This window comes from Arabidopsis thaliana, chromosome 5 (genome assembly GCF_000001735.4).
Source record: "Arabidopsis thaliana chromosome 5, partial sequence".
NCBI classification, from domain to species: domain Eukaryota; kingdom Viridiplantae; phylum Streptophyta; class Magnoliopsida; order Brassicales; family Brassicaceae; genus Arabidopsis; species Arabidopsis thaliana.
The window spans coordinates 2,794,370-2,821,570 of record NC_003076.8 but is presented as its reverse complement, the minus strand read 5'-3'; the positions used below and the strand labels follow the sequence as shown (position 1 = coordinate 2,821,570).

General features: G+C 38.4%; 6 protein-coding genes across 13 annotated transcripts; 3 read left to right on the top strand and 3 right to left on the bottom strand.

Annotated features, from left to right (window-relative positions):
* The first annotated feature begins 319 nt into the window (after window positions 1-319).
* Window positions 320-3,480, top strand: AT5G08670 (ATP synthase alpha/beta family protein). Its single transcript, NM_120953.4, has 9 exons — window positions 320-895; window positions 1,213-1,288; window positions 1,369-1,457; window positions 1,549-1,666; window positions 1,746-1,849; window positions 1,950-2,108; window positions 2,192-2,416; window positions 2,511-2,822; window positions 3,063-3,480. Exons 1-9 carry the CDS (start codon window positions 422-424, stop codon window positions 3,174-3,176), a joined length of 1,671 nt encoding a protein of 556 aa, NP_568203.2. The 5' UTR covers window positions 320-421; the 3' UTR covers window positions 3,177-3,480.
* Window positions 3,432-7,701, bottom strand: AT5G08660 (D-lactate dehydrogenase (DUF668)). 4 transcript variants are annotated; one of them, NM_147849.4, is made up of 13 exons: window positions 7,375-7,684; window positions 6,737-7,114; window positions 6,280-6,593; window positions 6,101-6,193; window positions 5,916-6,006; window positions 5,628-5,721; window positions 5,451-5,548; window positions 5,190-5,259; window positions 4,895-4,998; window positions 4,679-4,795; window positions 4,492-4,568; window positions 4,346-4,390; window positions 3,432-4,263 (listed from the first exon to the last, which is right to left on the bottom strand). In NM_147849.4, the coding sequence occupies exons 2-13, from the start codon at window positions 7,043-7,045 to the stop codon at window positions 3,726-3,728; spliced, it is 1,950 nt and encodes a 649-aa protein (NP_680154.2). In that variant the 5' UTR covers window positions 7,046-7,114; window positions 7,375-7,684; the 3' UTR covers window positions 3,432-3,725. The 4 variants fall into 4 exon arrangements, with proteins under 4 accessions (NP_680154.2, NP_001331592.1, NP_001331591.1 ...); NM_001343029.1 differs by lacking the exon at window positions 7,375-7,684 and adding an exon at window positions 7,229-7,368; NM_001343028.1 differs by lacking the exon at window positions 7,375-7,684 and having other exon boundaries at window positions 6,737-7,370.
* Window positions 7,702-7,968: 267 nt separating this feature from the next.
* AT5G08650 (Small GTP-binding protein) lies at window positions 7,969-15,269 on the top strand. Of its 2 annotated transcripts, none has more exons than NM_120952.6 (22): window positions 7,969-8,590; window positions 8,687-8,863; window positions 8,962-9,048; window positions 9,248-9,304; window positions 9,465-9,530; window positions 9,967-10,029; window positions 10,384-10,428; window positions 10,532-10,632; window positions 10,895-10,991; window positions 11,234-11,305; window positions 11,777-11,931; window positions 12,015-12,072; window positions 12,357-12,437; window positions 12,667-12,753; window positions 12,873-12,944; window positions 13,035-13,169; window positions 13,280-13,353; window positions 13,739-13,826; window positions 14,145-14,222; window positions 14,501-14,576; window positions 14,811-14,851; window positions 14,943-15,248. In NM_120952.6, exons 1-22 carry the CDS (start codon window positions 8,351-8,353, stop codon window positions 15,036-15,038), a joined length of 2,046 nt encoding a protein of 681 aa, NP_196482.2. In that variant the 5' UTR covers window positions 7,969-8,350; the 3' UTR covers window positions 15,039-15,248. The 2 variants fall into 2 exon arrangements, with proteins under 2 accessions (NP_196482.2, NP_001330039.1); NM_001343026.1 differs by having other exon boundaries at window positions 8,294-8,590; window positions 14,309-14,576; window positions 14,943-15,269.
* A 695-nt stretch (window positions 15,270-15,964) lies between these two features.
* On the bottom strand, window positions 15,965-17,738 carry FLS1 (flavonol synthase 1). Of its 2 annotated transcripts, NM_001203337.1 has the most exons (4): window positions 17,096-17,614; window positions 16,697-17,024; window positions 16,344-16,611; window positions 15,965-16,172 (listed from the first exon to the last, which is right to left on the bottom strand). In NM_001203337.1, the coding sequence occupies exons 1-3, from the start codon at window positions 17,560-17,562 to the stop codon at window positions 16,396-16,398; spliced, it is 1,011 nt and encodes a 336-aa protein (NP_001190266.1). In that variant the 5' UTR covers window positions 17,563-17,614; the 3' UTR covers window positions 15,965-16,172; window positions 16,344-16,395. The 2 variants fall into 2 exon arrangements, with proteins under 2 accessions (NP_001190266.1, NP_196481.1); NM_120951.3 differs by having other exon boundaries at window positions 16,069-16,611; window positions 17,096-17,738.
* A 627-nt stretch (window positions 17,739-18,365) lies between these two features.
* On the top strand, window positions 18,366-23,561 carry AT5G08630 (DDT domain-containing protein). 3 transcript variants are annotated; one of them, NM_001343024.1, is made up of 12 exons: window positions 18,400-18,584; window positions 19,412-19,545; window positions 19,775-19,947; window positions 20,183-20,592; window positions 20,687-20,765; window positions 20,995-21,332; window positions 21,491-21,951; window positions 22,038-22,233; window positions 22,334-22,495; window positions 22,585-22,673; window positions 22,846-23,261; window positions 23,334-23,561. In NM_001343024.1, the coding sequence occupies exons 2-11, from the start codon at window positions 19,433-19,435 to the stop codon at window positions 22,994-22,996; spliced, it is 2,172 nt and encodes a 723-aa protein (NP_001332612.1). In that variant the 5' UTR covers window positions 18,400-18,584; window positions 19,412-19,432; the 3' UTR covers window positions 22,997-23,261; window positions 23,334-23,561. The 3 variants fall into 3 exon arrangements, with proteins under 3 accessions (NP_001332611.1, NP_001332612.1, NP_196480.2); NM_001343025.1 differs by having other exon boundaries at window positions 18,366-18,893; window positions 22,846-23,516; NM_120950.5 differs by having other exon boundaries at window positions 22,846-23,561.
* A 249-nt stretch (window positions 23,562-23,810) lies between these two features.
* Window positions 23,811-27,183, bottom strand: STRS2 (DEA(D/H)-box RNA helicase family protein). The gene is made up of 10 exons (NM_120949.4): window positions 26,790-27,183; window positions 26,589-26,695; window positions 26,410-26,465; window positions 26,088-26,312; window positions 25,485-25,691; window positions 25,324-25,410; window positions 25,139-25,234; window positions 24,849-25,064; window positions 24,564-24,746; window positions 23,811-24,295 (listed from the first exon to the last, which is right to left on the bottom strand). Exons 1-10 carry the CDS (start codon window positions 27,029-27,031, stop codon window positions 24,023-24,025), a joined length of 1,692 nt encoding a protein of 563 aa, NP_196479.1. The 5' UTR covers window positions 27,032-27,183; the 3' UTR covers window positions 23,811-24,022.
* Window positions 27,184-27,201: the final 18 nt, after the last annotated feature.

Sequence of the window (27,201 nt, the reverse complement as noted above, 5' to 3'; positions counted from 1 at the left end):
CAACATTTGAACTTTTGTTATACAAACGAAAATTCAGATAGATTTGTAAAGTGAATTGTTTGTGTAATGTCGAATTAACAGTGGTCTTTTCAAAAAGTTTGCTACTGATATGACTTTTTATCACCAAAAATATATGTAATACCACTGTTAATTCGAAAACTTTGACCTCCCAAGAGGCCAAGACAATAATAACCTTTGTTAATTATATGGATCCCCAAGGGTCATCTTCTTTGATTAGTCAGTCCTTTGGTGCATATTTTTTCTATTTTTAAAAATGGATAAAGATAGGCCCAACTAAGCCCATTAACTAAGCCCACCAAAAAGAGAGTGGAGCTTAGTTTCGGGCCTTTCGGCAATCAGCATATGTTGTTGATACCCTAGCATTTCACTTTCTCTCTCTCTCTCAAACACACACCCACTCATGGCGTCTCGGAGAGTCTTATCATCTCTTCTCCGTTCATCTTCCGGTAGATCTGCCGCCAAATTAGGCAACCGTAACCCCAGGCTTCCTTCTCCTTCACCCGCGCGTCCCGCCGCTCCATGTAGCTACCTCCTCGGCCGCGTCGCCGAGTACGCGACCTCTTCACCTGCAAGCTCAGCTGCGCCATCTTCTGCTCCTGCTAAGGATGAGGGGAAGAAGACCTATGATTACGGTGGCAAAGGTGCGATCGGGCGTGTTTGCCAGGTCATTGGTGCCATTGTCGATGTGAGATTTGAGGATCAGGAAGGATTGCCACCAATCATGACATCTCTCGAGGTGCAGGATCACCCCACAAGGCTAGTGCTTGAGGTGTCTCATCACTTGGGTCAGAATGTCGTCAGGACCATTGCTATGGATGGTACTGAGGGTCTCGTTCGTGGAAGGAAAGTCCTCAACACTGGCGCTCCAATCACTGTAAGTAGCTTCTATGTCCAGATCCTTCTATCTGGGACAATGATCCGTAAAATCAGCCATTATTAAGTATAGATCTGTGAATTCGTTGATTGGATTTGGCCTAGTCTCGCCGGTCTCTGTTCGTGTTTTCCTTATCCTCTACGTTGACTTTTCCCAATTACACCTTTTACGTCAAAAGTCTATTCATTTCCAGAGAACTCTATGTCCAGATGATTTTGGATGACTAATCATTTGATATTGCCCTTAATATTCCTTCTAGTTATCTGTCTAACTTGCGATAATGGTAATATGACATTTGGCTTGTTCTCACTTTTAAGGTACCTGTCGGAAGGGCTACTCTTGGACGTATCATGAATGTTCTTGGAGAACCTATTGACGAAAGAGGCGAAATTAGTAAGAAGTCTCAGCCACACTTAATTAATGTCTCACATTCTGCAAACTTGTCATGACAATATGTTCTTGCTGTTGTTCAGAGACCGAACATTACTTACCTATTCACAGAGATGCACCGGCTTTGGTTGATCTAGCTACTGGGCAAGAGATCCTGGCCACTGGTATTAAGGTAGATTCTGGGTCCTAGCTCTGCACTGTTCCCACAGGTCACATGTGTTGTCTTTCGTGTTCCGAGCTGATATTTAGTTTTTCCTTTTCAGGTTGTTGATCTTCTTGCTCCTTACCAAAGAGGAGGAAAGATTGGTCTCTTTGGCGGTGCTGGTGTTGGGAAAACTGTGCTTATTATGGAGCTGATCAACAATGTTGCCAAAGCTCATGGTCTGTTTAGCACAAGTTGTTCTGACCTTATTAGTCTCTCTGTTCCTATTTATTAATTGGTGCGTTTTCTTTTGAACAGGTGGTTTCTCTGTGTTTGCTGGTGTGGGAGAACGAACCCGTGAAGGCAATGACTTGTACAGAGAAATGATTGAGAGTGGTGTCATCAAGCTAGGCGAAAAGCAGGTTTTCAATTCATTTTGATTACTCTTCACCTTGCTTTGTTCTGAAAACGGCATTTGATTTAATTTGTTACTCAATTCTCTCTGTTTTCCTGTCTTAACAGTCTGAGAGCAAGTGTGCTCTAGTGTACGGACAAATGAATGAGCCCCCGGGTGCCCGTGCCCGTGTTGGACTGACTGGTTTGACTGTTGCCGAGTATTTCCGTGATGCTGAAGGCCAAGACGTTTTGCTTTTCATTGACAACATTTTCCGTTTCACTCAGGTGAGCCTTGTTCCTAGCTTTGTCCTATTACTCAGCCCCTGTGTGCCATTTATGCATTGTACTTGGTATACTCTTTTGTGTAGGCCAACTCTGAAGTGTCTGCTTTACTCGGTCGTATCCCGTCTGCTGTGGGATACCAGCCAACTCTGGCTTCTGATCTTGGTGCTCTTCAAGAGCGAATTACTACCACCAAGAAAGGGTCTATCACCTCAGTCCAAGCCATCTATGTACCTGCTGATGATTTGACTGATCCTGCTCCTGCTACAACTTTTGCTCACTTGGACGCCACAACTGTGCTCTCAAGACAGGTGTGAATTTGTGTCTTTCTGATGCTTCTTACAATGTACTTGTGTAAATCTCATAAAGGTGACATCTAGATACTTCTATTTTGTAAATGTGAAGATTTCTGAGCTTGGTATCTACCCTGCTGTGGATCCTTTGGATTCAACATCCCGTATGCTGTCACCTCACATTCTGGGAGAGGAGCATTACAACACGGCTCGTGGCGTGCAGAAAGTTCTACAGAACTACAAGAACTTGCAAGATATTATTGCAATTTTGGGTATGGATGAGCTAAGTGAAGATGACAAGTTGACTGTTGCCCGTGCCCGTAAGATCCAGAGATTCTTGAGTCAGCCGTTCCACGTTGCTGAGATCTTCACTGGTGCCCCTGGAAAATATGTCGACCTTAAAGAAAATATCAACAGTTTCCAGGTATGATACACACAACAAGTTTTTGCTATAATCTTATGATTTTGAAACATTTTGCTGTGAGTTCCTATAAGCTTTCAATGCTCCCTTAACATGTCTGTGGATTTGAAGTTGACCTACAACTGGCTTTTAGTATAGAAGACTCCTTTGTGATGTCTATATCTAGTTGCCATAGTTAGATTTGTTGTTATCAAAATGGATTATGTAGAGTAACTGACCTAAATCATCTTGTGTTTGTTTCAGGGTTTGTTGGATGGCAAGTACGATGATCTTTCCGAACAATCGTTTTACATGGTTGGAGGTATCGATGAGGTGGTTGCAAAGGCAGAGAAGATCGCTAAAGAGTCAGCAGCTTAAGAGATTGATTCAGATCTTTCATGCTTAATACTTCTCTTTTTTTTCCTGACAATAACGAAAAAAAAAAACCAATGCGTGCGACTCTCCGACCAAACGGAATCTGAGTTCCGTAATTATAGTTTCTTTTGGTTCAAATTCCATGAGAGCTGGCAAGATGATACTGAACAGATCCATTCACTGTTAATCAAATTTTTGGTTGTTTTGCTTCCTTTGTTGAAATAAAGATGAAAAATCTTGCAGATTCTAATTGCAATATGTGTTTAAGATTTCTTGATGCCAGTCTCTTATGTTATTTTGATTCATAGAATGGTGTGCAAGTGGTATGGTGATCTTCATCATCATCATTTACCCATCGCAAGCAGTATAACATCCCATGCCTGAAAATGTATCACTATATTGAAATATTGCAAATGATCTAACAACATTACGTCACATTACAGCTTCTTCCATACCCTTTCTTTTATGCTCTTATATACACAACCAAACATGTATGAATCAGAAGCCGGTTCTGTGCTTTGGCAGAGACCCTACAAAACACACAACTCTCCATTAGAAGCTCAAGCTACCTTCTTTTAACAATGCTTTATAATCTCTTGGCACATCAACCCGATCGATCACATCCAACACTTTTTCCTTGTCAATAGCAAAGTCAAGAAGCGGAAAACCCGAAGAATACCGCTTTACTGCAGCTGATTTGCTTCTTCTCACTCCACGAAAATACTCACTGCTTTTGCTCAAAGGGTCACACTTTCTTGCCCGCGAGTACTCAGAATCAAAATCCTGACTCTTGCTAACACATGGAGTTCTCTTTCTCTTGCTTGCCTCTTGTAACATCTTTTGCTCCTCATCTGTTACTATTGGGACACTGAGTGGTTCAGATATCAATTGCTGGTTCGTAGTATCCAATGGAGACTTGATAGAAGAAAGTCTAGGACCTCCTCGAGCGTCGCTCTTAGCTTTTGTAACCAAATGTTGTAACCAAATTATCTGTCCAAGAATGTAGATCTCTGTCTTTTCTTTACTAGCGTGATAGAGTGTTTCAATACGTAGTATATCTCCACCACTAGGCTTACTAGTGAAATCAGTCCTGTAAGATTAAAAACGAAAGCATTGGAGAAATAAAAAGACAAAATGTAGAAGTTGCAGGTCTAATTTCATTCATCACTCACCCTGTATTTGCCCACTCTCCAACCCAGCCAAAACCATGATGCGCTCTGTGAACCCATTCAACAATCATTAGCCATTAAAGATAAAACTATATACCGAGATCAAAAATTGTAAAGTCAAAATGACGAAAGAAGGGTCAGATGCTTACTTTGTTGTATTGCCTGCAACAGGGACAAGCCAATGCAGTGTCCTCTCCATCTCATCCTTAATTTGTGTAACCGAAAGCTGTTATAAAAATCATAAACCCACACACCTCGTGTTTAGTGTGACTGGCCAAACAACCACATTATTTCTTCAGGTTTGTACACCAGAGAGTGTAAATTAGAAGACATTACCTCCTTATCGACATTGAAAGATTTAATCTTGGAACGAAGAGCCAATTTTATACCAGGTGGTAAGCTTTGGTAAAGAGAATCCCTTGCATTTGAAGTTATAGAGCTTGCACGAGCGACCTATACCCATTGAAACACACATGCGATATGATTGAGAGAATACACAGAAGTACAGAACCAACCAAACCAAATGAAACAATGCTACGTTTGTGCACTCACAAGTGTGTCAATCTGCACAATTATATTTGCATAATGTAAAGCAAGACCAGCAGGTCCCAATCTTTTATCATATTCTGCAGCTCCTTTCTTCGATGGTTGATCATCTGGGCAAAGAAAAATAATTTAATATAAGAAAATTCAGGTTGTTGCGTGAAAACTTAATTATGGAGGATCAATTAACAAGATATATTAGAGCATGTAGTAAAAAAGAGTAGTGGACGAGAGAAAAAATCAAAAGCTTAGATACATGCTCAGTAGCACATGGTGAAGGTACAAAAAGGAGGAACTTACATACCGGCACCACCGAAGATATTATGAATCTCTAGCAACAAGAAATGTACAATGTCTACTAGTTTCTCCATCACCTGAAATACAAATTAGCAGGTAAGTTAAAGATCATAATAATCTATTTATGTTAGCAAGATTTTTTAAAACAAGAGATTTGGTTTGACTGAATTTTAGTTGGTGAAGTGTAATGTTTAAAGTGATTTAAAATGATGCATTTACACCATATAGCTGAAGGATTGGTGGTGTTAGTTGATAAATCTGTACACACCTCTTCAAAACCTCTGGACCACAACGACTTTTTCTTTAAGCTTTTCACTACCTTTCTCTGGGCTTTAAGTTCCGTTTTTAAGATTGCAAGGCCATCACCTACGTGAAGAAAAGAGTACTGTCATTTAAACGATGTTCCAAATCTAATAAAGCAGCCAAGTAGTCTTCGGTAACTTACCCTTACTGCTATTAGCTGAGTTCTCTTCTTCTCGACGCTTTTGCTCATAGTCTTTCTCCAATCGATACAATACTTGGAGTTCTTGGTATAGTTCCTGAACCAAAAGAGATATTGAGATGTGTGAGTGACATGACAAATAACCTCCCTTTTTTTATCACATATTCTTTCGAAAGTAAACAGCTACTAAAGAAGATAGCTGATAGCTCAACGCACAGAACACCACATCTAAGTAGCAAGAACAAGTCAATATGCTTTTAGAGTTTCTAATTTTTGAAAGTAGTCACTCACAGCAGTATACTGCACTAGAACCATCAGTTGGTCAACAACCAACACCGCGTCTTCCTTTAACTGCCTTTGAGGGGTTAATTCTTTGCTGATCCTGAGGACAAAAGAAACGATTCGGCAGCTTAAAAGAAAGCTAGACAAACAAATATTAACATTCTCCCATGTACAAATATTTTGAATAAAGCTACCTATCGAAATAGCGCTGTAAATTATGCCACTGAAAATCTTTGGATCGGTTTCCAAACCGAACCACTTCCCCCGAGAAAACTTGCAGCTCCTGCCTGCAAATATATCAAGTTAACTATCTTGCCATGTTTTAAAAAAGCTAGGAAAAAACAAAAGAAGCCGTCTAGACTAAAATTTTCACCTCTTATCAGCTGCAACAAGTCTGAGTAGTTCATCGAAATCATTCGAGACTAGGTTTTGAACACCCTCAGAATAAAGGATAGTTCCTTTTAAATGCTCGATGTTCCTCTTAGAAAGGGATTCAATGAGATTTGAGCTTTTGACAATTGTGTTTGCTACTTCAAAAGCTAAGATCCCAAGTTCATTGCCTTTAGTTGCAACTCCAGAAGTAAATCCACCGCTACTAAGATCTGTCATGCTACTTCCAAGGGTATCCAAAACATCTTTTGCTCTACCTAACCCCGCTTTGCCTAAAAGCTTACTTGCCTCTGTAACCTGCCACAGTATAGCAAATTCGGATTGGTCTCACGACATTTCAGGACTTCTAAACTTAAAAGACACTTGCCGTTACTAAGAGACAATGCTTTAACTCTTAATCTTAGTTGCTAAAAAAGGAGCTTCATTTGGTCCATACTAACCTTTGAAACAGCGGTTTGAGTTGATTTTGCAGACCGAATTTTCTGTGATGGAGCCATAGTATACGTCGGAATTCCATCATAGAAATTATCTTCAGCTTCCCTTTCGCGGAAAGAGAAAACATCTTTTAATTGATTTTGTTCCTTGACGTCTTTAACCATAAGCTGCCTCATACCAGGAACAATCAAACTGGTTTGCCCATTTGGTTGTGAGTGGCCAAAATCAGGTTCTCGACCATCATCAGCCACACTAGAACCAGAATACTCGCTGCCAAAATTGATTCCAAGGCTCTTGGAGCAAAAACTCCCCATAACTCTTTTCCAAAGACCTTTAAGCTAAGTTATCGAAAAGATCATGCCACTGTGGGGAAGAGTAATAACCTAGAACAAAGGAAAAAGTCAGATCAAGAGACTCAAGGAGACCAAATCTTCCAAACTAAATTAGTAACACAGAGATAGGATCGTGTCCGAAATAGTTTAAGACATTGTAATCGCCTTGGGGGAAATTAACAGATTCACATAAAGCCAAAGCCGTTCACGAAGTAAAAGCCTTTAAGTCAAACACTGTGCAAGTCTTCTTTCTCCAAAAAACCTAAGCAAGATCGTATTTTGAGGAGAGGAATGCGAAGAAGAAGACTTACCCAGTAGAGAAAAAGACCAGAAAAGACTTGGGCCAAGCCAATTTCGGAGGTATAGAGCTTGGGATTCACGACACACAACAGTGAAAAGACAAAAGAGACAAAGGAACCTCGAACACGAGAGAATTGATGTTAAAAAGGAGAAAGTCAAGGAGAGTAGTATGAACTAGGAACGAAGGAAGAAATCAGAAAAACAAAAATTAAAAGAGAGATTGGACCACACCAAATTGGCATCAGCTAAAGCCAAATTGAAACAACCAGCTTGATAAAGAAACAAACGAAGAAAAGTCTAAACCTTTTTTCTTTTAATCTCCTCACACTCCATGTTAATAAAAAGAGTCACAGGCGGTGATGGATTGGTCAAATCGTCCCTTATTACCACGCCATTGACTCATTTTGTGCTCTGTCTTTTTACATTCCGTGCAAGTAAAAAACTCATCTTTACTTTCAATCCCTCACTCCTCTTACTTCTAAACCGAAATTGCGCTAAAAGGTTAGGACTTTTCATAGGGATTAAATTAGTCTTAAAAGGCATGTGAAGATCTTATATAAGAAATGATTAAACACTAATCAACTCATCATTGAATAAAAAAGAGTCTTATATTCTCAAAATGCATGATTTCTGGTTCATCGAATCAAATCATAGCACAACAATATTGAACAAAAAGCTTATTTCTATGTTTTTTGACATTTGATGTTCTACTTCGAATATTTTTGGGTTTAGAATTATCTGATTTAAAATCAATTTATTTGATCTTGTTCAGTTTCATTAAATTTGTGGTCTAATTTCGGTTTAATTCACACAAAACAAATTCGTTATTTTAAGAAAACAGATTTGGATCGAATCGGGTCGGGTGGGTTAGAATCCGATGGACAGGCCCAATTGGATACAGTGGCCCAGTTACATAGTCTGTGGCTCAGGATACTTTGAATTTCTCTCAAAACAGTAGAGAGAGGTGTAGAGAGCTTAGACAGTGCCATGGCCATGGCTTCTGCTATGGACTTATCTTCTCCTCCAACGTTTTTCTTATCCGGAACTTCTACATCTTCCCCATCTCTCCGTCGTCTCTCCTCCATTTCCGTCTCTGGATTCCGCCGTCACTCTAATCGGAAGTTACAGATACTTTGCCAAGCCACAGCTGGAACTGAGCCTCAGAGCGGTCTCTCTGTCTCTGGCTCCAAATTAGCCGCCCGTTCTGGTCAAGACCGTCTTTTGAAGGTCGGGTTCTGTTTTGTTCTCTCTCTTCATCCGTGTGCCGAAACTTGAGAAGAATTTGGATTTTTTTTGAAACTGAATTTGTTATGAAATTCGCAGGTTCCAATTTCGAACATCAGGAATTTTAGTATTATAGCTCATATTGATCATGGGAAATCTACGTTAGCGGATAAGTTGCTTCAGGTGACTGGTACTGTTCAGAACAGAGATATGAAGGAGCAGTTTCTTGATAACATGGACTTAGAGAGAGAACGAGGCATCACTATCAAGCTTCAGGTTTTTCTTTCAATCGCTTTCTCTGCACAATCAAAAATCAGTTTCGATAAGATTGCTCAACGGTCTGATTTGTAACTTTGCGGTGTATGTTTGTGTAGGCAGCTCGAATGCGTTATGTTTATGAAGATACACCGTTTTGCCTCAACTTGATAGATACTCCAGGTCATGTTGATTTCTCTTACGAGGTACTTACAATATTCTAATCTACTTATTGTCTACGGATACATTTGAAGCTTAGCCTTATAGTTATTTTTCATATGTGAGAAGTTACTTGGTTTGAGTGTTATATATCACCTAAAAGCGTAATTTTTTTTACAGTTAGGAATATACACAAACTATTAAGTTGCAGTTTTGATGAAGAATGCACTGTTTATTTGTACATAGGTTTCCCGATCTCTTGCTGCTTGCGAGGGTGCTCTTCTTGTTGTGGATGCATCCCAGGTGATTTTTCTTTCTCTTGACATACAATTTTCTGACACGCTGTGGAAACCTGGAATCTGTATTGTTTATGCCGTTTTTTCGCTTGGTAATTTCGTTCTTTTCTGATGGTTACATACTTACATTACTGAAAAACTTAAACTTCCTCTATCATGTGCTTTAGGGTGTGGAAGCACAAACATTGGCTAATGTGTATTTGGCCTTGGAAAACAACCTCGAAATTATTCCCGTAAGTACGGAATTATGCTTCATCTTATTAGCTATATGTGCTAGTTATCATCATTCCTTTTAACAAATCACATTTCAACTATATGTGGTAGTTATCATCATTCTTTCCTTCGTCTCATCTCCATGGAAGATTATTTAAAAATGTCAATGTCGTTTTATTTAAAAGAAGTCGGAGTCTGCAATAAGTTAACTTTCAAACAAGGCAAATATGTTAAAAAAAATAGGTAGTATCACTCTGGCAGTACATAGAAGATGCGTAGTAAAGAAAAGAATAGCTAGTCTAGGATAAAATGATTATATCATTTAACGTTTCATTATTGCTTCAACCTGATTCATGACTATACAGGAAATAATAATGTAAGGTGGTTTATTCTTCTTTCAAATATTTGGTCTGCATACCAGAGTTTAAAGCAAATGAACTCTACTTCTTCCTGCAGGTTTTAAATAAGATTGACCTTCCAGGCGCTGAGCCAGAGAAAGTTCTCAGGGAGATTGAGGAGGTTGGTGATTATGTTCATTGTGTTACCCATTTTATGATGTTCGTATTCAATAGCAATCATACAATGCAACCAGTAATAATTTGAACAGTATTCCTTTTTGGGTGTCTGCAAAAACTCTTCAGTCTTTTATTTTTCTGTTGTCAATATGTTATCTTGACATTTTACAAGGTTCTAGCTTCTAGTATTAGATATTATGTTGATTATTGCGGTACATTCTTTTATGCTTTAAACATTTTCTTTGTGATATTATGATCCAGTCTCATGTTCCTCGAATGGGGTAATTGTCTCATTGCTGCAATTTCAGAGACATCAGCCTTTATGTGAACACTGATTGATAATTCATATTGTTTGTAGGTTATTGGGTTAGATTGTAGCAAAGCGATATTCTGTTCGGCAAAGGTTAGATTTTAAAATTGTTTTGCTATTCTGCTACCCAAAAATTAAGACGTGTGGCTTTCTATCCATTCAATTACAATTTTTGGGGAATAATATATACACGCAGGAGGGAATTGGTATTACCGAGATTTTGGATGCAATTGTTCAAAGGATACCTGCACCTCTCGATACTGCAGGAAAGCCCTTAAGAGCTTTAATTTTTGACAGGTTTGCACTTGTTGTTTTTATTCATAACGATTTTTGCCTTTTCTAGAGAAAACAGTATGAAATTGAGTCTTGGAGTCGAAGTTGTATTCGTATATAATGATTGGACTGATCATTGGCATGTCAAGTCAGTACCAGTTAATCACTGGTGAACTAAAAATGAGTGTGAAATACTCGTGTTTGTTTTGCTTGATTAGTCTACAAGTGTGCAGTTTTTATATGTGAACTACTTTATATTTTTCGTCCAAAATTCATTTTGCTGCAGTTATTATGATCCATATCGTGGTGTCATTGTATACTTTCGAGTTATCGATGGGAAAGTGAAGAAAGGCGACAGAATTTTTTTCATGGCAAGCGGAAAGGTTTATCTCTTTTACTCTACTGTACTGTCTTTCTATTTAATCGAGATAGCTTTCCATTTGCCAATAATGAATTGAATGTAATTTGTGCATGAGATAGGTTTTCGCGGTCTATTTGAATAAAGCGATGTGAAGTGTTATTCTATAATTCTTTCAGGAAAAATTTGAGAATGTTTAAGCTTTTAAGAACGCTTACTTGTGTTTCACTAGTATCCTTCATGTTCTCAGTTTTGCATCAATTGCAGGATTATTTTGCGGATGAAGTCGGAGTTCTATCTCCAAATCAAATTCAAGTGGATGAATTATATGCGGGTGAGGTAGTGTACTCTTTTGAACATAATATTTTGTTTGTTTTGTTTACTTTCCTGTGCATCCATGTCCCATTTTCTTGTTGAATTTTTTTCTTTCAGCAGAAACCTTGGTATTATGAAATGAAAATGTCAGTATTCTTTTGCAGTTTCCGCCGTTCTATTCCAACACATGTTAATAGGAAAACTAAAAGCGTTTGTAAATGGAAGGATTTTCTTAGCATTTCCTTGTAGCAGCTTTGGCAGAAGATAGAGTTGTGGTTAATAACAATTTGAATGCAATGAAACAAATATGTTTTCACTTTTCTTGTTTGGCTATATTTGAGAAGAAATGGTTAGTTGCATCTTCCCTTGCTCAAGTTCTAATAGCTAGAAAGATGTTTTTAGCACTGATTGATGCTGCTGGTGTATATCAGATATGCCTGAATATCATGCCACATTTCTTGCACATATTTTAAAGGTTACTGTCCTTAAATACAGGTAGGATATATTGCGGCTTCTGTAAGATCTGTTGCAGATGCCAGGGTAGGAGATACAATAACACATTATAGCAGAAAGGCAGAAAGCTCTTTACCTGGTTACGAGGAAGCTACCCCTATGGTGTTCTGTGGTCTTTTTCCAGTTGACGCTGACCAGTACTGAGTTTTTGTTTTTCATTGTTGACTTTTTGCTTTTTCATTTTGTATTTTTTTTTTTCACACCTGGTCTATGATGGCAGGTTTCCCGATCTTCGCGATGCATTGGAAAAACTGCAACTCAATGATGCTGCATTGAAGGTATAGTAGAATTAAATGACAGAAACAACATTTTTCTTTCATCTGTACCCAGAATAATTTGCACGGACGAAACAACTATGGTCTTCGTATGCTTACTTAGCCAATGTATGTTTATGCCCAGTTGGCTTCGAATTGGAAAGTAAAATTGTGTTTTGCAAAGAACTGGTCTTCAGTCCTCTATTGTATGTATCTTTGTTAAAAATATTCACATTTGGTCTAAGGAGCGTATACGTTAGCATTAACATATCTATAGGTTTGTCCTCAACTTGGTTTTTATCCTGCAGTTTGAGCCTGAAACTTCGAGTGCCATGGGATTTGGCTTTAGATGCGGGTTTTTGGGTCTTCTCCACATGGAAATTGTGCAGGTCAGATATGTTTCGCTCTTCTTGTTCTAAAGTGTTTTTGGTGCGTCTCTGACTGAAAATTTCCTATGCAACAGAAGATAGAGAAAAGAAATTCATAGATACTGAGTTATCTGTTAGTATTTTACTTATTTACAGTTTCCTCCCCGATAGATACCCGCCATAAATTATACTCAACAAAGTGAATTATATCATTCTTTGTTCTTACGCTCCAGTTCACTCTTCTTCACAGGAAAGGCTAGAGAGGGAGTACAACTTAAATCTTATTACCACAGCTCCAAGTGTTGTTTATAGGGTGAACTCTGTAAATGGTGATACTGTAATTTCCTCTTGATCCCAAACTTTTAAATATTCTTCTTTGTTCCCTGAAAATCGCATCCTTTTGTCTTTCTTTCTTGATCTAGAGCCTTATTACCTGTGAAATCAATTTTACTGCAGACTTTGTGCTCAAATCCATCACGCCTTCCAGATCCTGGGCAAAGGAAATCGGTCGAGGAGCCATACGTTAAGGTTGCCTTTTCTACTGGAGATATTGCTGATAAGTTCACACACCACATTTCGTAGAATTACATTTCCTTACTGCAAAACCATTTTATACAGATTGAACTGCTCACACCAAAAGACTATATTGGTGCGCTTATGGAGCTCGCTCAAGAGAGGAGAGGGGAGTTCAAAGAAATGAAATATATAGCTGAGAACAGAGCTTCAATCCTCTATGAGTTACCTCTTGCAGAGGTGAGATCTCTGCTTGTGCAGAGTTAAGATAACCCCAATGAAAGTTTAGCCATGTCTCTCTTGATTATGTAAACTGATCTTCTTGTTAATCGCTCCCTGCCATTTTGCAGATGGTGGGTGATTTCTTTGACCAATTGAAGTCGAGAACCAAGGGATATGCTAGCATGGAATACTCCGTTATTGGGTTAGATCTTTCAACTTTTAATACACAGATCTTTCTCTTACTTTGTGATGCTTGCCTTCTATTTTTGTTGATTAACAAAGAAATGCGTCAGCTTTTTTGTGAAGATAAGAATCTATATTCTTTTCATAGTAATCCCAAAGTGATAAACAAGTATCTAAAATATATATATTTGCTTAGCAGCATCAGATCAATTTCAATCAGGTTAATTATCGTGTTGCTCTCTATCGTTAAATTTGGTAGCCCTTCTTTATACAAGTTAACTACTCAGCTTCGTCAGTTTCCATTTAAGCTTAATACATAATATGTTTCTTTTGCTCTTTTTGATGTCTTTCTTACCATCTTAAGGTATTCAACTTTTTTTTTTTGTCTTGTAATATGTGAGCAGGTACAGGGAAAGTGATCTGATAAAACTCGATATTCTGATTAATGCTGAAATGGTGGAACCTTTGTCAACCATCGTACACAGGGATAAGGTTATTTTGCTTAAGCTCTTTAATATGAACTTTTATGAATACAGCATACATACGCACTCTTACACCTGAATACAAAAATTTGGTTCAGCAATCTCATTGATACAATTTCACTTGCCCAAAAAGTTTGGATAAGTAGATTGATGGAAACACGAGGCGCTGCCAACTATCTTTTACACATCTCTGATTGTAAAGTTTTGTAGAACTGTTCCCATTAGCTTAAAGCTCTTACGGCAGAGATTAGTACATCTCTCACGATTTAGCAATGATTTATATCTTGTCCTCACAGTATTGTGGAATCGTTTTGTACTGTGATTCCAGGCATATTCCGTTGGGAGAGCTTTGACTCAGAAACTCAAAGAGCTTATTCCACGACAAATGTTTAAAGTGCCCATCCAGGTATATATCTGCATTTCCAAGCATTTGCAAACAATTGGCTAGAGAGTTCTCTTCCAAATAACTTACATTTCTACGAATGCTTGAAGATTTGAATCTTACACCGAGGGCCTGAGGCACATAAGATGGATTGGATCTTAAACTCTTCTTCTTCTGAGCTTTTAAAAAACTTACTTGTGATCAAATGGGTCTGATGAATTGTGTTCCTGCTTGGTTATCTGACAATGCCCTTAGAATATAGAAACCACGGAAGATGTTTTGACATACACATATACTTGCAGGCTTGTATAGGATCCAAGGTGATTGCTAGTGAAGCACTCTCAGCAATCAGAAAAGATGTTTTGGCAAAATGTTATGGTAAGTACACATTCCCTTGGTTCCCTTCCTCCTTTTATAAAAGCATGAAATAACCACCAGCTGACTTGATATCGAAACTCATTTACCATTTTAGTGTAAGCTCTTGTATTATCAGAAACTTCTTCTAAAGGCTCTTTCTTGTACAACTAGATTCAGACACAGAAAATGAAGTAGTTTTCTCTTTGACGTGTTTGTTCCCACGAGGGCATATCTGATCTTGTTACATTCATTCAGGTGGAGATATTTCTCGGAAGAAGAAGCTTCTTAAGAAACAGGTATATCTCTCTATAAGGGCGAAATCTTGATTTCATGATTGTATCTTCAGCGGTTTCTGTGTTCCTTAAAATGAGTTTTTGTTTTGAACAGGCGGCAGGTAAGAAGAGAATGAAAGCCATAGGTAGAGTTGATGTCCCTCAAGAAGCTTTCATGGCCGTTCTCAAACTTGAACGAGAAGTATTGTGACATCTTGTGGGTTTCTCCACTGAGTCACTCAAGATTCACTACATCATATTTTATTTTATCATTTTGTAATATTCTGCAAACTAATTTCACATAATGCAATTATTTTTCGCATTTCATTTGTAAATTGTACTGTTTTTAAAGTTTTTCATACAAAACACATCAAACAAAAAAAACAAAAGCGTAATAGTGTTTATGATCAGATTCACGTTCAACATCTTTAAGATTTCAAAAGTAGTGCAATTAGGATGTCAGTTATGTGGATGCAAAATTGGAACTGTGTATCACTTACTCTTTCAATGTTCTCTGGCCAGGAAAGTGTGAGCTCTATCGAACAGTTCTTCTCTGGAATATGGATGCTCGGGCTCGTAATTTGCATCAGTTGCAAAACATCTTGAAATGTAGAGAAGATTGCCAGTAGAGATTAGACAATTGAATTCTTTCCACGGATAGTTTCATTTGTTTGGATAATGCGGAAAAATATATAAACAAATAAATTTTGTTTTTCAATGAATTCAATTCTTGGCGAACAAAGTGGTTAGGAAGATATTTAAAGAATCGCATCTACTATTCAGCTGGCTCAAACGGAAGCATGATAGTCTCTTTCAAACACTTACTTTAAAAGCAGCATTGGCTCTGCTTAGGCGGAATCAAAAGATTTATCTGGTGCGGTCTAAGTGCTTTAGTACTAACTAGCAAGGCAAAAGTGATTTTCATAGTAGAAGAGCTTTCTCCTATGTGCATTCAAAAATGGAAGCAAAGGTAGTTGGTCTTGAACAATAGAGTAAGCATGAATAGTTTACATTAATTATCAGACCATTGTCTTTGGTGCGTACGTAAACGTATAGCAAGGATATGATTGGAATATTGAAAACTGTGTCTGGTCTAAGTCGTCGTCATTTGCCTCCTTTTTGCATATGTGACGTGAGAAACAAAATCAGTCTTTATTTTTCCAACTTTTGGTTTCTTTTGAGAACAACTTGAGTGTGTTTGCCAGAAAATATATACTTTTGTCTAATAGCGAATGTGTCGGTTTGGACTTTGGATAGAAATAAGTTTCATTATATAGATTATATCACATTAAAAATGATCACCGATTTTTTTCCGTGACAGGTTAAAAATTTACAAAATACAAACCTACTCTTTCCAATGCCTAAAAATGGTCCGACATAACTTGCAAAGGCATCGCAACACAATAAAAACATGTCAACATCACACACAATGTAGGTAGATGTTTTAATCTTTATTTTAAACATAAAATAACAATAAGCAAGAGACACAACCGCGGGAAAACAACAACTCAATAACGAACCACTTCCTATTCCACAACCACAAATTATTCTTCTCGTATTGATTTTTCTCAATCCAGAGGAAGTTTATTGAGCTTGCGGTAACTGTAATCCTTGAAAGCAAACGGTTTAAACTTTGGAGGATTATCATCTCCGGTTAGTTCCGGTAAAGGTCCAACAATCTTTTCACGGGGAGGCTCCAAGAAAACCGGCCACGACATCCTCGTCTTCTCTTTATCCACCGTCGTCCTATGCAACACATTTTTATACCTCCCATTACTCAACCTCTGCAAAATTCACAAAACCAATCCATTAAAAACATTTTATAAATTAATCTACATTTTTATACAAGAATCATAATAAAGTTCAGACCAGAATCTGATCGCCGATGTGAACAATGACGGCGGAGGGAATATACTCTGCATCGAACCAGTGATCATCTTTGAAAACTTGAAGTCCAGGAACTTCGTTAGGAACAAGAAGAGTGATTCCACTGAGATCTGTATGAGCCGGTACACCTAAAGCTAAATCCGGCCGAGGACACGGCGGATAATAGTTAATCTTCATCATATACTCCGCCATCTCTCCGCCGAGACCTTCTTTCAACGCATCACGCTTTAACCCTAATCCATCCGAGAGAATCCCTAATAACGTCTCCGATAGCTTCTTCACATGCACTGCATACTCTTCATTCACCTCCCTAATACATTAAACCAACGGTTAACTTCGGTTTACAAAATTTGAATTTTTGATGATTCTGTTTTGGTTTACCTGTATTCAGGTGGATTCTTAGGCCAGAATCTGTAATTGACGCATGACGGTGGCCAGATTCGATGGAAGAGATGATCGACCCAAGCTTTTTTACCTTCTGGATCTTTCTGAAGCTTTGTTCCGTATCCTTCAATGTCTTTCGAATCTTCCGGTTTAGCGACGGATTCTTTCTCCGACGAAGGAAGCTCGAAGAATTTTCTTCCGACGTCTTGTAAACGTCGTATCAGCTCCGTCGGAATCCCGTGGTTAACCACTTGGAATAGCCCCCATTCTTCACTCGCTTTCACCACCGCGCGCCTCACGCTTTCTTCGTCGGGATCGCTTAGATCGACGACGGGAATCGCCGGCGTTGGACCTCGGAATGTTGTGATCGCTGGTTGTTCTTTCTCTGATCTGATGAACTCCAACGGGATTGCTTCTGTTAGTAGAGAAGAAGATGAAATGTCTTGGACTCTTTCGACCTCCATTATTTTTTTTGGTAGTTTGCGTTGCCGGAAACAATGGCGGATATGTAATTTGGGGGATGGTGTTACGAGTGGTTTTAAGGAGGGAGGAAGTGAGGACGTGGCGAAATCTTGGCCGCTGGATAGAGACAACTACCACATAAAGTACGTGTTGATATGTGTAAGTCGTCGAGGCTTCGTCACTCACGAGTTTGGTACCAAGTTTTGATAGATTTATGGATGAAGAATTTAATTAATTTGATTTGTTGTTTTGTGGTGGTAGTTTTAAGAAAAGGAAAAAAGTGATGTTATTATATTTTAGGCCATAAAATACCATATTTGAAATAGATATTTTAGTACATATTTTTGGCGGGTGTTCATGTAAACACAAATAAATATCATCTTGAGTCGTTGACAAAAACAAAAACAAAAACAACAAACTTTGGTTGGCCATTCTAATTACTGTAAAGATTTTCTTCTGCATTTCGATTGGTCCATGAATTTTACACAGGAAACATTATTTAATGACTTGGTTTCTAGAGTGGGTTATTTGAAGTTTTCTTTTTTTGGTCAAACATCATTTGGAATTTAATCAAATAATAATGGTGGAGAGTTAAGGCTTTACCATTTTAAATCGTAAGCAATGAATAAAATACTGGTTTCAAATCCAACCCCATTTAAAGCTAAAGATTCAAGGCCCATATAACAAGACAAGGCCCAGTTATTGGGCTACTATAGAAAAAGGAAAAACTACAGTATAGGGCTCTAAAACAGCAACACCTGTATAAACAAAAAAAGGAAACCGAGTGCTACTTAAGATATAAAATAACAAAAAAAAGGTGAGAGGCTAATTCGCATATTAAGTTTTTTTTCCCGTCTTTCCCATAAGGAAGGACGACGACCAAAAAGAGCTGAGAGCGAGAGAGAGAGAGAGAGAGCGAAGAGAAAAACGAAGAGAGACGGTGAGATCTCAACACTTGTATTCTTTCCTTGAGAGACCACCTCTCTCTCTCGACGACGCGCATTCCCAATTTCATACATTCTCCGTAAGATTTTTGATTGAGTCTCTCTAATTTCGTTGTTTATAATTCTCTCCAATCGTTTTCTTTGTTGTGGCGGGAACATCGATCCTCTTTTCTTCTGCGATTTTGCTTTCTTCGTTGTGATTTCGTTGCATTAGCTTCGAATTTTCGTTCCGTTTTGTTTGTTATTGATGATTGTGTTCGTCTCTTCTTTGTTACATGTGTTGTTATGCTTTTTTGACTGCTTTTTGTGTGTTTTACTTGTCCGTTTCGCCTTCTGGATTCTCCGAAAGTGGCGCATGATAGTGCTTTCTTTTTCTCGATCTCTCTTGGGTATGTGTTTTGATTCCTCGGTTTCGTTTTGGTTCCTTTGCTCTCAAGTGTCAATTTTGTCCCATGGTTTCAGATCTTTTCTAATTTCGATTGGGATTGCGATTTTTCTAGGGTTTAGTGCTATCTCGGTTTCTTCTGCATTGCTTTTCTTAACATTTTTCATTGGCTTTTCTTTTTTGCACATGATCTCACAAGTACCACTTGCTTTTCCATAGGCTCTGTCGAATTCAGTAGAAATTAGAATCAGCTCTAGGCTTGCATGCAATCATTTGCATTCTGTGCCACAAATTTGTACGTTTGCTAAGTTTTACTTGACCGTTGTGTCACCTTAAACGCCTTATGGGTTGATTTTCTGTTCTCCATGGTTTACATTTTCCGCTTTGGAACAACTGTGACGTCTTGCTTTTGTATACAATTCCCTTCTTGCTTGGATGACCTGGTTCTACATTTACTAGGATTTCACATTAGTGAATATGAGAATCACTTATATAGACCATTCATTTTTGTCTACACTGCAGGTTGGTTTTGCCATTTGAAGGATGCCTCTACTAAAAAAGAAGTCACATAAACTACTGGAGCCCCCAAAGAACTTGGAGCCTCAAGAACTTGTCTATCAAGTTCGTCTAACAAATGAGATCTTTCGAGATTATCAGTATCCTTATTCTGTAACTGTTACAATTTTAAGACTTATGTTTTGAATATTTGCCTTCTCCTTCTGTGTGCAGTTAGAGGAAAGAGAAATAAGCTTAAAACTTGTAATTCTGTTTGCCTGTTTCATTCTGGGACAACCTTTATTCATATTATTCTTCAAAGGCTTGGTTGTTCATGTTTATCAGTGCACATGCCGTGTCAGAACTATTTGTTTGCTTAACATAAAATAGATTGTACTTGAAGAGGTTAAATCTGTATCGCAACCGAGTTTGGACTTGTAAGTCTACTGGTAAAACTAGCTTGAGCTACGAGGAGGCCTTAGATTCAGAAAAACTGGCAGGCAAGAAGGTTCAAACTCTGCCCAGAGAGCTAGTTGCACCTGCTTTACGCATCATCCAATTCAGTAAGTTTTTAACTCCTTCATTGATTATTTTTATGTGATATAAGTGTGTCGAAGTCTTGATTTGCAGAGTGTCCAAGTCTTGATTTTACCTTTCTCGGTTTCTCTCTATAAGTTTTGCAAATCAGGACTACCTTTTTACCGTTTTGAATTTGTTTGTGTAAGATAATTTTCTTAATACTTGAAATCTCTGGTTTATGAGCATTATTTCTGACTCTTTTTCCTCCATTTTGAAAAGGTACGCTTTCATTGAAAGATCTTGCTGACAAAATAGCGACAGAGTTGCAAGATTGCTTTTTCCCTGGCGCAGAGTTGTATGGGGAAAGGGATGGGGAACTGCATCCTTGCAAAATCTTGAGGATAGTATCAGATGGGGATAGTAAACCTCAGTATGAGGTAGGCTTCCTTGACAAAAACAAGGAAGTAGATGATAACACAGTGCTCTTTGGGGAGGATCTGTCATGGAAGAAGTTTCCATTTAGTAGAAATTTTCTGAAGTCCTTCATTCGAGATTCCACATGCCACAGTATACCTTGGGTAGTAAATGATTACCTGGCTAAAGCACATGAAATCACGAGAAAGATTCCCAAGGAACTTCAGAACAAATATGTCTTTCAGAATGGAGAACTGGTTCAACAAAGGAAGCAGGTTGATATAAAGTACACCGCCATACAATAATTTGTAGCATGGCCTAATAATTGGTCTATGTACTAATCAGTTTTGTCTCATCGCTAAATTATAGGAAGATAAAACCGGAAGGGAAAATAGAAAAAGAAAGAGAGCAGAAAATGGTAAACATGTTGCAGAGGAGACAGATAGAGGTAGCTTTGCATGGATGCTCTGCAATTCATTTCCATTTCAATGTTTTCTAAAGTTGGCCAAAAGTTCCTTTGCGATATCATTTACATTTCCGGTTTATAGCTGACATCAATAATCTTACGTGTTCTCTTGAGCTTATGGAGAATATTGTTGACTTGAGGAATAGAGAAAAATTTGGTCTTTTTTGTGTACTTTTGAACTGATTTCTCTTTGTTGGTTTTCTCTTTCCAGAGGTTAATGGGTCTGAGGAAGAGGCTATCAATTACCCAATCGAAGATTTACTTTTGCCACCTGATCCTGATGTCACTCAGCGTCCTTCTCCTTCCCGGGATTTTAGTGTTCCTATGGATTGTGTTGGGGATCTTCTTATGGTCTGGGACTTTTGTACCTCATTTGGTAGGCAGCTGCATCTATGGCGATTTTCTCTTGAAGACTTTGAAAATGCTGTCTGCCACAAGGAGAGTAATTTGGTTCTTATCATGGAAGTGCATGCCTCTCTTTTTCGGTTCCTCATCAATGAACGTGGTGATAGTTTCAAAGCTTTACAGAGAAGGAGTCGCAAGTCGAAGGTCAGATCCTCGTCTCATGAAAATCATATTTGGCTAACAAATTAGGCCGCACAGTAATATGCTTTTCTCATTCAACATTAAGTCGCCAGCCTTGTGATTTTTCAGTTTTGTTTTTGTGGTTGATGGCATGCTTGTTGCTTTATTTCATCTTATTTCAGATAACATTGATCACGTGGGCAGAGTATCTTTGTGATTTCCTGGAATCAGTCAACACTCCTGATTTGTGCTTCGATGTTGGAACGATCAAACGTGGACATTATGGTCTCTTGGACCCAAATGTAAAATTGAAAATCTTAAGGGAATTAGTGAACCATATAACCGAAACAGGTATGTTCAAGGGGGAAATAGATGAGCTTGTTGAACAACGGCATGCCCTTGGAGCTGCTAGAAGAGAAGAAGCATTGGCGGAGGCCCGACAGATAAGAGAGGAGAAAGAACGGTCCAAAACTGGTGAGGAAGCTAATGGAGTTTTAGACAATAATAGGTTGGAGAAAAAGAAAAATAGCGCACAAGTATTAGAAAGCAGTGAAGACAGCAAAAAGAATGAGAGCACTGCAGGGGGAAGCAAGATGGAGAATGGGTCTGTTTCTTCGGAAAACATTGAAAAATCAGAGAAAAGGTTTGGCTTATCCTATTTACACATAAGCAGAACATTTTGTTTTTGGATGACTTGGTGGGAGCTCATTGTTCTTATGGTTGTGATAGGCTTATAGGGAATGTCTATCTGAGAAAGCACAAAAGGCAGATGACGGATACAAAAATCGAACCAAAAGAGGAGGAGGAGGATGAGAAAGCAGAGGAGGACGAAGAGGAGAAAGGATTTTCAGTGAAGAAGCAGGAGGTAAAATCTGCAAGCGAAGATGAGAAAGGAACTTTTGAAAGGAGGGGGCCCGAACAGAGGGTAAAGTCCGTCCCCTCATAGTTATATTTGGTTGTTTGCATATATTCCCCGTGTGTGCTTTTTTTACCCATCAAGTCTGAAATTTTTTGTATACATGCAGAGGCAATATTATGAGCGGGAGATGGAGAAAATAGTCATACGTACAAACCCCTTGGGTAAAGATCGGGACTACAACAGGTACTGGTGGTTCCGAAGCAATGGGAGAATATTTGTTGAGAATTCTGATTCCGAAGAATGGGGCTATTATACCGCCAAGGAAGAGGTATCATCAATCCACGTGGTTCATTTCTTTGTTTGATAAATGGATTGTATAGTTCTTGTTCCGATTTGTGTATGTTACTTGAGATCCAGCTGGATGCATTGATGGGGTCACTAAACCGTAAAGGAGAGAGGGAACTGTCATTATATACACAACTAGAGATATTCTATGACAGAATATGGTCAGTTTATAGCTTCCCATTTCTATTTTGCATAATCTGCAGTATTTATTATTCTGGTAACTTGTTCTACCCTCACTTTAATGCACATGTAGAAGAGTAACACCACATTTATCGAAGTCCCCTTGTTTATGTGTAATGGCTTTAAAACCTGGCGATGACTTGTGATTTGCAGCTCTACACTACAAAAGAGGACGAAGGACATTGCTCACAACATAGAAATGGAAGAAGCAGTGGTTAGGAGATCTACCCGTGTAAGAGCTCCACTACATGAAAATCCAGCTAGTGCCTTCTTGAGATATGTTAACAAGTGGAAAGAGGACTAAACGTAGCAGAATTCAATTCTGTATAGGAAAAGCTTGTAGTTGCAGTTGCAGCCATAGCCAAAACTTACCATTTTCAGCTTGTCTTCTCTGTTTTTTCTTTGGCTCCTTTAGGGTTTAGTAGAGCTTTTTACAAGTTACAACAAAAAGGCATTAGTCTTATGGTATGGTGAAGGCAACGCTTGAGTAGAAAGATGGTGTTGGGTTTTGTTTTGTTTTTCTGTTACCATTCATCATCACCTTCTTTTCAGTACTCTATGATACCGAGGTACCATTTATTTTTTATTTTTTCCGGGGAAATTAGAAGTTTTATTACTATTCCTAAAATGTTTCATTGCAGATTTGCATCTATGTCTGATTTTGGTTGGTGGCTATATTTCTAAGCTTTGTTACAGAAGACTTAGATTAATTAGGCTAAAACCTTTTGACTTATTTTTGTTTTCAGTGCGGTTTGATAAATTTGATGGCATGTCATCTTTGTTTTAGCTCCAAAATAAACATTTAGGACCATCGTTGTACCCTTGTTTTTTGTTTTAAAAAAATCAAAACATGAATTTGGTAGTTCGACATTTGAATCTATACAGTATACAACTACTCGGAGAAGAAAGTCAGTTCTCATTTTCAAATCCAGGTAATTACACCCACACCTGTGGGCTGTAAGACAGAATTTACAATGTTGAACAGCCTAGCTATGATTCAGAAGCAAACCAAGGACTACAAGTCAGGTTTAGTTTTCAGCCAAAAAGCCAATCGGAACTCTTTCTTTTTGGGTAACAAATTCGGTTCGGTAAGATGAACCGATTAGATAATTTTTTGGAAGAGATGAACCGATCAGTTAACCAAAGAAATTTCTATTTTTTCTGAATTTTTTATTTTCGGATTTTTGGGCTCCGAAACAAACCGGATCTTGACAAATTAGTAAATTACCAAATGAAATTCTTAAGAAGGTAACTTTTACCAAAATGCCAAACTTCAAAAAAGCAATAAAGTTCAACACAAACAATACCATTAGGCAAAGAAAGAGAAAATCTAGCGGGAACGATAATTTCTCTTTGCAGGTTTCTTGTCAAAACCTGGAGCGACTCTAATACCAGGAACGTTTTTGAGACCCATCTTGCCAAGAATATTTACAGGGATAGCCGGAGGGATGCTAAGTCCCATACTGCGGCTAAACTCATTAGCTAACTCCACCAGTCTGGTCGTGTCTCTAGCAATCTTCTTCTGCGATTTGTAGTAACCCAACCATGCCTGATATGCCGCCTCCTTGTTCGTCATTTCCACTTGGATAAGCCCTTTCTGCACCTGATTTTAACATGTTTTCAACACCCATCAATGCTCACTCGAGTTACATACTCTTAAGAAAAATTTGGCTTCTAACGTAAAAGAGGTTAGTTTCGTGAGATGTGAAAATCTTATTCCTTTGCATACATATTCCAATACAGTTTATATAACATTCTGGTTGTTCTGGTTTGCTACTTGCTAGCGAATAGAATTTACGAAAGGCTTGCTAAGTTCAATAGAGTCACAAATTCAGGCTAAGTTTACAGTAGTAGTATTTGAAAAATCTTACCTTTTTCACAGCCTCATGGTCTATTGGCGGTAAAGAAGACTTTGTGATGGGCAAGTCCTTAACAGAAGATAGAAAGTACTCTTCCCACGGTGCCAACAATAGTACACCTTCTCCTTCCTTACCTTTCCGCCCAGTTCTGCCAAGTCTATGTATATATTGTTCCCTGTCTGATGGCAATCCCATCTGCAAAAGCAACATACACACAACAACAACTTCGGTAAAAAAAAACAATCAACTTTGTAGATACTGTTCAATTCCATGATTGAAAACTACTACATGATTTACCTGTACGACTAAGGACACATCAGGGTAATCAACACCACGAGCAGATACATCAGATGTCACAAGGATAATACTCTTGGACTTGCGGAACTCATCAGAAACTCTGGTTCTGTAACTCTGCGGTTTTCTAGAATGGATCTCTCTGACGTTAAGGCTTAGCTTACCAAGCAGATCAGCCACCAATCTTGTAACCATAGCAGTTGTACAGAAAATAATAACCTGCAACAGCAAGGAGATCATGTTAATCCAGAATTACAGTGGTGATTAACAAAGGCATTGGAGGAACAATATACCTTATAGCCCACATTATCTGTGATGTGTTTTTTCAGAAGACCATATAGAAGCGAGAAATGTCTATCTAATGATGCAATCATGTACATTTGTGAAACCTGGGAGATAAAACAGACATGAGAAACCATTAGCATCCAATCATATGGCAGGCCATTGGTTCAAATGAACTTAAAAAGCAATCTTTTACCTTTTGATGCGTCTCCCCAGCACCCTCTTGAACACAGTTGACGAATTCATGATCCCGTTTCAGAGCAACATGGCATATTTGGCGGACCTTGATAGCAAAAAAACACAGTTCAAGATTCCAACCCAAAAGTGAAAGCCTTTGTGCAAGAAACTGACACTTACCTCATCAGATACTGTGGCGGAAAATAAAAATGTTTGTCTCTGCTTAGGAACAGCAGCAATTATCCTCTCAATTTCCCTTCGGAAACCCATGTCCAAGAGATGATCAGCTTCATCAAGCACAAGGACTTTCACACCCATCAACCTTGTTGCAAATCCAGAAGTGTTGTCGATATGGTCTTTGAGCCTTCCGGGTGTAGCCACGAGAATCTGAGAGTGTGAAAATATGTTATTATTCAAAAATATACAGAGACAAAGATCACCATCTCTGCAGCCACTTTGACTGCAGGGAAGACAAATAATGCAAAAAAATCTAAATGCATAATGAGGCTTAGATCAAAGAACATATCCTGTGACTGAAAAACAATCCTAACTTGGACAGGGAAATCCATTTCTTTTTAAAAAACAATCTATCTTAATTCATATTCTTAGAAATTCAAATCATGAGTCCATATTGTTCTAGCGAAGGATAACCAACTCAGTTTGAAAAGAAATATATGCAACTCTATTGGTCAGATAACAAGTTTCATCTGAGAAGTCCAGCTCAATGGAAATGCATGATTTGCTCAGAAATAAGTTTACATATTAATACAAATGAAAATTTACCTGGCAAGGACTCTTTTGCAAGCGCCTTTGCTCCGTAGGAAGCTTAGTGCCTCCAATCACAACTTGAACACCAATAGATGGGTGATACTTGAGCAAGATGTTTGCTTCTGCAGCAGCTTGACAAGCAAGTTCCCGAGTAGGACATACCACAAGCACAATAATTGGGGGATGCCTATTATCACGGCTTGCAGGAGGAGCTTTGATAACAGCTTCAATTGATGGAAGCTTGGAAAAAGAAACATCAACATTAATAACAAACCCCAATTAATCAAACTGATTGTAATCCTAAATGACCAACATGAACCCAAAAAGGGTATCTCACCAAAAATGCAACTGTTTTCCCAGTGCCTGTTTTGGCCTTCGCAAGGATATCTTTACCTGGAAAACCAAGGAAGAATAATTAATAGAGGAATAGTCAAGCTTCAAAATGTTTAAGTCATGACAAAACATAAGGAATCATGAAGAAAGATGCAAAAGTTTCTGCCTTTTAGGCAAGTTCACCTTGGAGAATGAGAGGAAGAGTAGCCTCCTGAACAACAGTCATTGTCTTAAATCCAGCATCCTCAATTCCTTTTAACGTTAAGGGAGACAGTGGGAACTGATCAAATCTGTAAGAACCATTTTACCATAAAGAGAAATCTGAATCAAACACCACTAAGAATAGCTCTGAAGCTATCTCCGAAAGAAACGCAAAAAATGTACCTTGTCTTTGACAAATAAGAATCTGAAGTTTTAGCAATTTGAGTCACTAGAGGCGTAGTAGAAGCTGGTTTCTTAATAAGAGGCTCATCAACATCAGATTTGCCTTCTCTTCCCCTCTTTAGACTCTTATTGTTGTCCTTGACTAGCTTTCCCGAGCCATCTTCGTCACTCGTCAACTTCTTCACAAGTTTAGCACGAATCTCTCGTCTCTTCTTACCGGATTTGGGTCCATCGGAATTCATGCCAACGAGTGGAGAAAAGACGGAAGAGAACGGTGAAGCGTATGCCTTTAACTGTAAGGCTCTGCAACTACCAAATTCCCGCCGTCGGTTATTTTAGGGTTTAAAAGGTTTTGTAGGAAACACAATTTAGGGCTTAAGGGTACAGATGCGAGTGGCCCAAAATGTCAACA

Coding starts and splice junctions, on each gene's coding strand:
- AT5G08660 (NM_147849.4), bottom strand. CDS start 7,045: ATGGGGAGTTTTTGCTCCAAGAGCCTTGGAATCAATTTTGGCAGCGAG. Junction 5,722..5,915: donor TTCTAGTGCAGTATACTGCT/GTGAGTGACTAC, acceptor CTTTTGGTTCAG/GAACTATACCAAGAACTCCA. Junction 4,796..4,894: donor TTGTGCAGATTGACACACTT/GTGAGTGCACAA, acceptor CAATGGGTATAG/GTCGCTCGTGCAAGCTCTAT.
- STRS2 (NM_120949.4), bottom strand. CDS start 27,031: ATGAATTCCGATGGACCCAAATCCGGTAAGAAGAGACGAGAGATTCGT. Junction 26,696..26,789: donor TCTTATTTGTCAAAGACAAG/GTACATTTTTTG, acceptor TGGTTCTTACAG/ATTTGATCAGTTCCCACTGT. Junction 25,065..25,138: donor CAGATAATGTGGGCTATAAG/GTATATTGTTCC, acceptor TTGCTGTTGCAG/GTTATTATTTTCTGTACAAC.
- AT5G08630 (NM_001343024.1), top strand. CDS start 19,433: ATGCCTCTACTAAAAAAGAAGTCACATAAACTACTGGAGCCCCCAAAG. Junction 19,948..20,182: donor TTTACGCATCATCCAATTCA/GTAAGTTTTTAA, acceptor CATTTTGAAAAG/GTACGCTTTCATTGAAAGAT. Junction 20,593..20,686: donor TGGTTCAACAAAGGAAGCAG/GTTGATATAAAG, acceptor GCTAAATTATAG/GAAGATAAAACCGGAAGGGA.
- FLS1 (NM_120951.3), bottom strand. CDS start 17,562: ATGGAGGTCGAAAGAGTCCAAGACATTTCATCTTCTTCTCTACTAACA. Junction 17,025..17,095: donor AAGAATCCACCTGAATACAG/GTAAACCAAAAC, acceptor TTAATGTATTAG/GGAGGTGAATGAAGAGTATG. Junction 16,612..16,696: donor ACATCGGCGATCAGATTCTG/GTCTGAACTTTA, acceptor TGAATTTTGCAG/AGGTTGAGTAATGGGAGGTA.
- AT5G08650 (NM_120952.6), top strand. CDS start 8,351: ATGGCCATGGCTTCTGCTATGGACTTATCTTCTCCTCCAACGTTTTTC. Junction 10,633..10,894: donor AGAGCTTTAATTTTTGACAG/GTTTGCACTTGT, acceptor ATTTTGCTGCAG/TTATTATGATCCATATCGTG. Junction 13,827..14,144: donor CCATCGTACACAGGGATAAG/GTTATTTTGCTT, acceptor CTGTGATTCCAG/GCATATTCCGTTGGGAGAGC.
- AT5G08670 (NM_120953.4), top strand. CDS start 422: ATGGCGTCTCGGAGAGTCTTATCATCTCTTCTCCGTTCATCTTCCGGT. Junction 1,289..1,368: donor TGACGAAAGAGGCGAAATTA/GTAAGAAGTCTC, acceptor GCTGTTGTTCAG/AGACCGAACATTACTTACCT. Junction 1,850..1,949: donor TCAAGCTAGGCGAAAAGCAG/GTTTTCAATTCA, acceptor CTGTCTTAACAG/TCTGAGAGCAAGTGTGCTCT.